The sequence below is a fragment of the Alligator sinensis genome, unplaced genomic scaffold, assembly GCF_000455745.1.
Source record: "Alligator sinensis unplaced genomic scaffold, ASM45574v1 scaffold1137_1, whole genome shotgun sequence".
Taxonomy (NCBI): Eukaryota; Metazoa; Chordata; order Crocodylia; family Alligatoridae; genus Alligator; species Alligator sinensis.
The window spans coordinates 120,008-130,109 of record NW_005843396.1 but is presented as its reverse complement, the minus strand read 5'-3'; the positions used below and the strand labels follow the sequence as shown (position 1 = coordinate 130,109).

The 10,102-nt window shown below is 46.9% G+C and overlaps 1 protein-coding gene across 1 annotated transcript in view; it reads left to right on the top strand.

Annotated features, from left to right (window-relative positions):
* LOC102369273 (antigen WC1.1-like) overlaps positions 1 to 9,860 on the top strand; it is an 18,044-nt gene extending 8,184 nt beyond the window's left edge. The window contains exons 6-11 of the mRNA XM_025195085.1: positions 1,090 to 1,227; positions 2,093 to 2,188; positions 2,755 to 2,838; positions 3,564 to 3,653; positions 7,757 to 7,906; positions 9,520 to 9,860. Of these exons, the coding sequence (XP_025050870.1) occupies positions 1,090 to 1,227; positions 2,093 to 2,188; positions 2,755 to 2,838; positions 3,564 to 3,653; positions 7,757 to 7,906; positions 9,520 to 9,644 (683 nt within the window). The 3' untranslated portion in view covers positions 9,645 to 9,860. The remainder of the gene's footprint in view (positions 1 to 1,089; positions 1,228 to 2,092; positions 2,189 to 2,754; positions 2,839 to 3,563; positions 3,654 to 7,756; positions 7,907 to 9,519) is intronic.
* Positions 9,861 to 10,102: the final 242 nt, after the last annotated feature.

The following is a 10,102-nucleotide window of genomic DNA, read 5'->3' as shown; positions in this document are numbered from 1 at the left end:
CTCTCCCAGTCACCATGAGTTTTCAAAGATCATGGCCAGTGGCTCTGCAATTACATTGGCCAACTCCCTCAGCACTCTCAAGTGCATCTCGTCTGCACTGTTCCCTAAAACTCATCAAGTGGCCCTCCAGCTGAAGTAATTGCCCACCGCTGCTTTATCTGTTCTTTCACCACTGTTGGCTGCTGACCTCCTTCCCAAACTGTGATGCTAATTGCAGTAGTCTGGGAGCTGATCTTGCCTGTGAAGACTGAGTTTAAAAAGGGAACCGAGTACTAGGGCCTTTTCTGAATCATGCGCCACTAGGTTCCCTCCTCCATTCAGTAAAGGCATCACATTTTCCTTGATCTTTCTCTTATAGTTGACATAATTTATTCCATGATAAAAATAATGGACATTGGCCACAATAAAACTATGCAAATTGATAACACCAGTCTCAGCCACACTTTCTGGGCATAGGTGGTTCAACAAAGGGTATGGACATCTATCTGCTTGGCCTTTTTGCTTCCATAAACTTATATTTTGGTGGCATAAAGGCAATTTTGTTTTCATCCTGAGAGAATGAGCTTCTCCCCCTGGAGTGAGGGTCCACCAAGAATGTTACCTGGGGTGGGAGCTGCAGGGGGTGCTGAGCAGGAGCCATTCCTGTCCAGTGGCTCCTGGTATGGCTGCGCCCATGACAAACTGCCTGTGTTCCAGCACTGACCCTGATGCCTTGCGTGGTGCAATTAGAGACTACAGAGTCCTATATTGTAAGGCTGGAAGGCATCTCGGAAGATCATCGGGTCCAGCCCCTGCACCAGGCAGGAAAGACACCTGGTGTCAGGTGACCCCAGGAAGGTGACAGTCCAGTCTCCTCATGAAGATTTCCAGGGTGGACAATTGCACCACTTCTAGAGGGAGCTTATTTCACTTTTTCAGGCTGAAGAGTCCCAGATCCCTCAGCCTTTCCTCATATGGCTTGCTGTGCAAGACTCTGACCATACGGGTGGCTTTTCTCTGGACTCTCTCAAGCTTGTCCATGTCCTCCCCCTATGCCCACCTGCTTTTCATAGAATAGTCTCTGCATATTGCATGTTCTTTTCTTTCCAGAAACACCTCGGCGCCCATCTCTGACAGGTGGGAGAGACATGGTGCCCATTGTCATCTGCATTGTCCTGGGGGCCCTTCTCTGTCTCGTCCTGATCATTCTGGGGGGAAAGGTGAGAAGCACAAGGGCACTGCGCAGAGGTGAGACTCATTGGTCTGAGCATAGAAAAAATAGATATAAATAATTAGTGAGGGGAGGGGTGTAGGCAGAGCTGTGATGCAACCTAGGCCTTGTGGGTAATGGGAGGCATAGCTGAGGAGGGGAGGATGCTGAAAGTCTGCCACAGGGAGATCCAGCTTGTCTGTGAAATAAAGCCGTCCATCAGTGAGCTTGCAGTAGAATTGAACAGGGCTACACATAAATATAGGGACAAGGCTGAACTGAGAAAACCTCACAAAGGTGGTCAGGACAAAGCAAGATAGCAAAGGAGATGGAAGAGTTTGGAAATATTAACATAGTTTTGGTCCAGCTATTCTCTATGAAGGAAGGAAATACGAGGGAAACAGTTTGCAATGAAAGAGAAAGAAGCAAAGAAAAAGCAAAGTGGGAAAAAGGAAATGTGGAGAAGGAAAAAAAAATCCTTATACTTGGCCAAGTGCTGGGTGGCAGTTGCTACCTTACTTCAGTCAGGGGTTATAACTTGCTATGAAAACCAGAGTCAATGTAAGTATTGTGCCTGCATGTGCATGTGTCAATATATTTACAGGTTTCCAATAGATGAAACTGGGGAAGTGTCAGGAGTACTAAGATGGAAGTAGTAGAAAGGGAAGGCGTAGGCTGCGTATATAAAAATGTTTTGTGACAGAGGAGCGGTCCTGGAACAGTATCCAGAGGGAAGTTGTTGAATAGGCTTGGGCAGTGTCGCGCTGGATATTTTTCTGTAGACTGGACAAGACAGCAGAACTGTGCTGTAGGGCTCAGCTGAGCTCCAAAGGGAAGGGCTGGAGGACCTCTTAACATTTCCTGTTGCCATGATCCCATGTGAAACCTGCCTTTTGTTTTCAGGCTCCGGAAGATACTCAGGACCATTGCCTGATGCTGTGTATGAGGAGATTGATTATAACTTGAGGAGGGAGAAGCTGGAGATGTTTGGTCGCTCAGGTCTGTGTGCCCCGTTGCCAACACACAGCAGGTGTCTAAAGGTGTTTGTACATGTTTGTGGCTTTGATAAGTTCAGTATATTCTTTGTGGGGGGTTTTGTATCCCGCAACGTATCACACTTATATCCATAACTATTTTGCACAAGTTTAACACTTGCTATTTGTAAATGTGCTTTTGCGAGTAAAAGATGTTAGAGGGCACCTCCATAACAACTATACCCTCACTTTGCAGCCCTCTGAGCCCTGGAAGGCTGCAGGTACTGGGCCTGGGGTGAGAACAAGATGTTACAGGAGCTCTGCAAATGAGTTTCCTCCCCAGCAGACACTCCACGTGTCCCAACTCTAGGCAGCATTTGTCTCCCTCTGCCCATGCTGCAATCTAGGAACAGAGCCCTGCATGGATACTGTAAGAGGTCATCTGTAGGAGCATACGGGGCAGGGGCAGTCTGAATAGTTTTCCCACTGCCGTCACTTCTCTGTTGTGTGGGCTCCCTCCTCCCCAGGTGTCTAGCCACCAGTCAGTTCAACAGGGTTCATGTGGATAACACACTGTCTCTCACCCTCCAGTCTCCTACTCGGAGGACTCCGTGATGAAGCTGCAGTATTACACTGGGGACAGCGAGGAGGGAAATGACCCTGGATCAGCACAAGGTAATGGGGGAAGGCAGAGCCCAGAGATAGAGGCCCAGATCCAAGGGGAAAAATCAGTTTCCTGGGCATTTCCTGTGTACGTTCCTCCTGTTTTAGCACTCATGTGAGACAGTGGAATGGGTCAGATTTAACAAGATGTTCAGAGAGCATCCTGATGGGAATATGGGGTCAGATCCAGACACTTCGTGCATGCGAGTTTTGGGCAGGGAATGGTGAAAGTATTAAGATGCTGAGCAATGAAAAGTCTATCACTGAGCAAACCTAGATCAGTGGCCAAGCTCTTACTTACTTGCCTCCCTGCCATGAGCACAGAGCCCAGGTTGCATACTAATCTGAACGAGGACTTGAACCCAGAACCGGTAGAGTGTGGTTTCACTCTGACAAAGCTGGATCAGGTGCTGACGCTACAGTCTTTGATGGAATCCAATGCTAGTCAGCACCAGCACAGATCCTCACCCTAGTCACATACATTATCCCTGGAGTAGGGGATGCAATTGGGCACGCTTGTATGCTTAGGTATTCATGAAGAACTGAAGTAGGACCAAATCCTGTTTTACCAAAACTCATTACTCTTCCCTTTCCACCTGAATCACTCTGAGAGATTGCTTGTACTGCCAGAGAAAACAGCCCTATGTCCAAGACAGCAGGCATTTGCTGGGGAACTGGACACCTGGAGAAATGGGCACTGGGGAAGGAAAGCTGAGTGTGGTATTTCTTTTGTGCAGAGGAAGCTTCCCCTGGGGATTTCCAGCTGGATTACGATAGTGTGGAGGAGCCTGCATTGAGTACTGCCCATGTACCTCCAGACAGTCAAGGTGAGAAGCTAATCCACCCCCAGAGGGGAGGAGCACCTATGCACATGCCCAACACCTGTTCCAATGCCCGCTAATTAGCACCACTTAATCTAATCTGCTGCAGCATGCTAATTAGGTTTGTTTATTTTAGTATTGAGTCTGTAATACTATGCAACCAAGTGTACCAGTATCTAAGAGAGCAACTTGGTACTATCCCACCAATGTGCCCTGGCCCCAAAGGGCCTGATCATACCCCAGTCTGATCATCCCCCAGTCTCACCCTGCTGAACCCCATCCACAAATCTGCTCCTGTCTGGGAATGGGTCAATGAGAGAGCTTTAAGCTCATCCCTCCGCATCTGCTGTCCAACCCGTGGTTTCAGCAGGCCTTGGGGAAGGTTCTCGAGCAGCCTCAGTGCTGAGAATTCAGGTCTCCTGAGAACTCGGTTGGGTCAGCAGATTAGTGATGTGCTGAGGCCCTCGCAGGGCCCGGACACTCTCCTTTCACACTGTAGACAAGCCCTAAATGATGGGAAATGACTACCAGTGGTGGTCTAGCTGTGGAAGGTTCCTGAGCTGAATGGCGCAGACCAAGAAGCAGAGAAGCATGTGCTGCTGTAGGAATTGACACGGACACAACCACCAAGTGCTGGGACCATTCAGAAAATGTCCTGTGGAGGGATTTCTGGTGGAAAAGTGAAGTGGCTGCAGGGCGGACATTTTTTCATAAGAAAATAGCTTTCCCAAAGGGGAATAAAAACACTGCAGGGCAGGCGGTGTGTGGGTGTACACTGGCACAAGGAGTTGACTGGGTCACTGACACTAGGAGTAAGGCACCAGCAGGTCCCACTACCCTGGGAATTGGGCTGCATGTGGAGCCAGAGTTCCCAGGAGCATCTGGGGAGCCTTACAGACGAGATGATTCCTGGGGAATGGAATGCAATGAGCTCCTTAGATGTGATGGAAAGCTGAGGAAGCAGATGATAAATGGAGCAAGCTAATGAGTCACGTGTATATAGCCCACTCTCCTGGGCTCACCTAAATGGCAGTTTTGCAGCTATGAAACCAGCCTTTTTGGTATTTTTGACCTAGAATGTTATTACCCACTGTCACTTGCGCAGTTTGGATGCATAAGCATAGGAGAAGGTATTGGGAATGTTCAGTGGGCTAAACAGTAATCGGGTGCATGGCTATAGACACGCACCCAGTGTATACGTATGGTCACAAAATGGTAGCCATACTGAAGCCCAGAAGTAGTGGAGTTGAAATTCAGGGAGGAGGAGAGCTCTTCAGTATCTTAAGCCCAACGACTAAATACTTTAGATCCTCGATCTGAAGAGGGGGGACCTGAGTTCAGGCCTTTGAATTTGCATCATTTTAATTTTAAGAAGCAAGGCTCTAACCCCTGGCTCACAGCTTGGGAATCATCCAAAAATCTCTGTGGCCCTCCTTTTGAAGCTTTCCCCCTGGACAGTCAAGAGAGGCAAGCTTATGGGGCCAGGAGAAGATAGTAGAAGAAGGGTTAGGTGAGATGCATGCCACTTTGAAAGTGCCAGACCTCAGGGCTAGCTTGTACCTTAGCTCCCAGTGGGGCAGAAATTATGCCACTGCATTTTATCCTATGACTCTTATATGCAAGTTGAAGGAATTCAGTTTCAAAAGGAGTGCTGGGGAAAGGCCTGGGTAGTGCTTAGCCTGTGGAGTGGTGGTTGGCAACTGTCCTTGGAAACTGAGGGTGGGGGGAAAATCAGTTCTAACCATCTTCTGTGGGCCAAATACTAGGAAGCTAGGTCTTCTTTGAGCTCAACCTCACAGCTCATCTGTAGGGGCTAGAAGGTCTGAGGGCGACATCTATCCTCCTGCTCTTTTCCAGGACTTAGGCCAAAATACAAGAATACGATGCTAGGTATGGTATGGACAGTGTGTAGTCTGCAGACTACATGCAGCATGCATGCATCTGCTCATGTCTCCTCTCTGAAGGGCTAATAGTGTGATAAAGGGTGACATTCTGTTCTTTCTTGGTCATCTAAGTGGCTCATTCCTCAGTCACCTACAGGGCATTTTTGGCACTTACGGACCCAAGGGAATTGTACTCCGAAAAAGGAGGGTGACTGGCTGCTTCCAGACAAAAAAAAACAAAACACAACATGGCGCTGTACTTTAAATTCCACGCGCCCCGACTCTGAGCCCAGCGCAAGCCCAGAAGAGGTATTGACTTAAGCTGGCCCTGGCTCACCCAGTGTCTCTATAGATCAGGTTTTTCAGTTGGGCTTTTTTGATAGTTTTATCTAATAGCTGATTTAATCAATTTTAGATAAAAGCACAAAAAGATCTGCAGAAGCACCTGATCTATACAGATGCTGCACATCTGGGTTACACTAATGCGCTGCTTTTCCAGTAAAGCACGTTTTATTTTATTTTATTTTATTTTATTCTATTTTTTTTTTTTTTTTTTTTTTTTTTTACACCATGTCTGGCAGTGCCCATAGTAACTATGCAGTTGAAGAGACTGGAAACAAAATTTGTTTCAAAAAGACCGCTTTTCTTTCTGGACAATTTATCTGAGTTGCCAGAAGACCTGGATTCTACCCTGTCCCCCTTCTCCCTTCACCCACAGACGATTCCTTCTGGGGAGACCTCTCCCTGTGATGCCCATCACGCCTTTTCTCCAACTAATGTTAGTAACTCAGTGCATCTTTACACATGCTCTGGGGCTGGGGGGGAATTTATTTAGAGAGGCTATTGGAGATGCTCTAATTAAAGTGGCTACAGTGCTTTGTCTTGTGTATTCAGCATCCTTCACTTCAGAATGATGTTGGTGCTGCTTAACTAAAGCTCGTTTGATGAGCTTTAATTAAAGCACCCCTGCCACCATTTTGAGGCAAGGGGCACTGAGTCCATGAGACACAGGGGCTGCTGGAACACACACAGCAGACTCCGTTATTTACAGCATGTTGGAGGAGCGTCCCTGCACATCTACAGGCGCTCGCTGCTTTTAAAGAAGCACCGTAGAAGATAAAGGCTTAGACTGAGCAGGTTTAGTTCCTTCCCCACAGGGGAATAAGGCCTAGAACCCAAGATCTCTGGCTTCCCTAGTGAGTGTCCTCGCCACTGAGCTATGGTGGGGAAAGGGGGGACACATACAGCCTTTTTCTGTGCCTGACACAAAGTCTGGTTGTCCTGGGTTTTGAATGACTCCATTTCAATCCTTAGACTGTTTTACAAGTCCATAATCAGTGCAAGTAAGAACTATGGCTCTTGGTTCACGTGCCAAGTCCCCATGACTACCTATGTTTCCATGTGGGCAAGTCCGTGTGCCCACCACTACAATCCCCCTAGGTACATAGGTGACAGAATGTCCCAGAGGCAGCAAAAATGGACACTTTCGGCACCTCTACACAAGTGCAGAGACTGCAGATGTGATTCATCTAGTCTGCTGGAGCATGACAATTACCGCGCTCCAAAAGCCTCCTGGGTCTCCTGCATCAGTGACTCCATGCTCAAAAATGGCAGTGGCAACACTTGAACTCAAGCTTGTTGAATGCGTTTTAGTTCAAGCACCCCACTGCCATTTTTAAGAGCAGGGATGCTGATGTAAAAGATGCAGCTGTGCTTTATATACAGCCGCTCTTGGAGCCACTCTAATTAAGGTGCCTCCCCCGCTCCACTCTGGAGCACATGTAAAAGTGCCCCTAGATGACCAGGAAATAAGAGAGCATCACCCAAAGTGCATGCAAGCACTGAAACGAACAGTTATATGGCAGGGTGAGCTGCAGTTAATGCACAAAGAATAATAAACTTATGCTCAATGTACACTCATAATTCCATCCTCAGGCTTGACCTTCTCTTTTTGATCTCCCACAACTTCCTTGCACCCACCATCTGAACTGCTGCATTTGTCTCCTTCCTACAGTGTAAAAGCATATCTAAACTTTGAAACGTGCTTCTGACTTTGACCTCTACAACAGTCCTGTGACAATGAGTTTGTGTTGGATGTTGTGGTCTCTCCTTGCCTCATGGCTGTGGGCAGTGGAAACCTCTCAGCTTCTTGTCCCTTTCAGGTCACGTATTTCTCTTTTTGGTAGGAGAAACTCTCATGTCCAGTCATTCCTTTCCCTGTTGCAGAGGCCCTTGCCCTGGCTGGAGGTGTCACTGAATATGGTTATGATGAAGCTGCAGAAGTTCCTGATCTTCCACATTTTCCTGTTTCTGGACTCACTGGTGTCCCAGCAGAAAGAGAGGAGAACATACAGACTTACAGGGACCCAGAGACAGGTGAGAGGGAAGGGCAGTATTTCTAGTGCTCACAACATTATCACTTGTCTCACAACATGAGGTCTTTCAAAATCCGCAGCTCAAGAAGGAAGATGAGCACAAGAAAAATCCTGTTTCCCTTTAAAGATCAGCCAGTTTTCTAGCCCTTATTACTGCAGTAGGAAGCTTCAGGACATGAAACAGGGTTAACTTCAGGGCTCAAATACAGAAACCAAAGGGTGGAAAAGCTTAATGCAAAAGTCTAAAGTAGCCATCCTGAGAGAGGCAGACATGGAGCGTGCAGGTACTTGTCATAAAAGCCCTTTGAACTTTTCTTCCAAGTGCTAAGCTACTGCCTTACAACCTGCAGGGCATTGTCTTGGGATGGATTATACAGTTCTGTGAATTAAATGAGAATAAACTCTGAATCTGCTTTGTGTGAGACTTGCAATGTCCTCCACTATACCATCCTTGCTCTTAAGATATATTATGGTGAAGGGAGCCCTCCTCTCTTCAGTTTCCTTCTGGCATGATGACTCCCTAGGGGTATAGACATTGTCTGAAGAAAATGTGACCCCATCACTGAGAAGAAGGAAGCCAACCCCTTAGTTTCTGACCCCTCTCTTGAACACAGCAGATCACAGCACAGGAGCCGATCTGCTCCCACAACTTTCTTTGCAGAATTCCTTTGACAATGTGGGAGTGAGTTGCAGTCTTTTTATCAGCATCATAAGGTCCTCAGAGCATCTTGCCCATGTGCATAGAATCACAGACAGCTGTTAAAGACCACCTCACCCCCAAGGAATGAAACTCTGGCAAAGAATAGGTGCCTGGAGTGAAGAGATGCCAAGGATTCATGTTGAGAAACACTGTGCCATCAGCTGAAAAGAACCTACCTCCCTGGGTGCCTCCAGGCTAGAATGGCTTAAGGTTCCCAATGTAAAACCTTGGAATAAGAGAGAACTATAAATATAAAATCCAAATTATCCCCTTTGACAGCTCCATTTAATGATTTTTTGATTAATAACCGGGTGCCTGGAATTCAGATGAACTGGGATCGGTGCCTAGGCTTTCTACACAGTCCCTGAAGAGAATTATGAGCCTCCAAAGGGTGCCTCACCAAAGTCATTTCTCAGGTTGACAGGATTCGATGAGAGCAAGGGTGTTCTTCACTTACATCCATCCTTAGAGCTATCCCTGCCTAGGTGTGCTTCTGAACCCCAGTTCCTGTTTTGAGGAAGGCAAGGACCTAATGCCACTGCTACCCAACTGTTTCATAGCTGTCTGCTATTTAGAGCACTCCCAGGTTAACGCTGAGAGTTGTGTTCCAGGCCCTCTTCCTCCCTATGGAATCAAGTCCTGATCCTCCATTGCCCAGAAGAGTAGCCTGCATTGCCCAAAAGATGTCACAAATGCTCTAATACTCATGCTGAATCTTAGCATCTGTGCTGCAAAGAATGTAAGTGTAGCCCTTGCAGGCAAAGAGAGTAAGAATGGAAACTTGTCTGGGCTCAATTAGAAGGATTGGTTGACCAGTGGCAGCACATGCTGTAGGCTGCACATGGGTTATGTGAATCTTTGTGGGCTCATATTAGACATATTCTCTGCCATTTGTTTCTGTTGATATTTTTCAGAATGGAGCATGCCTTGGCTTAAAAGTGAAGGAACCTTTGAGTCTCTGGAAGATGACCCAGCCCTTCTTCCTGGAGACACGGGTTATGACGACGTTGAAGATGTCTTGTCTGTGTCCTCACTCTAAGAATGGATTTGTGTTGAGATAATATCCCGTGGGAGTCTAAATGCTGAATGATTAGGAGCCTTCCATCCAAAATACATTGTGGGCCATAGGAGTCAAAGGAGCAACCCCACCTGGAACTATTGTGACTGACTTTTTGAACAGGGTTTTTTGTACTGGCCAAGATATCTAAATGTGACCAAGGAAGGAGCTGTAACTTGCCCTTTCATTTTGTACTTCTCAGGCTCTCCAGGCATCTTCTGGTTTTTCTTCCTTATCATAAATTTAACCTTTTTTCTTAAATAAACCTTTTTTGTTAGTAATTCAGAGTTGCTGCTTCTCTCATGAATTCCATCAGCTATCTCCCTCGGAGATGTCACACTGCCCTGGGCTGTCTCCCTCCATGGTTATTTTCAGTTATTGTCAAAACAATGTGACATGAAAGGCATCACTCTGGAGCAGAATGACCCTTTCTTCCCATC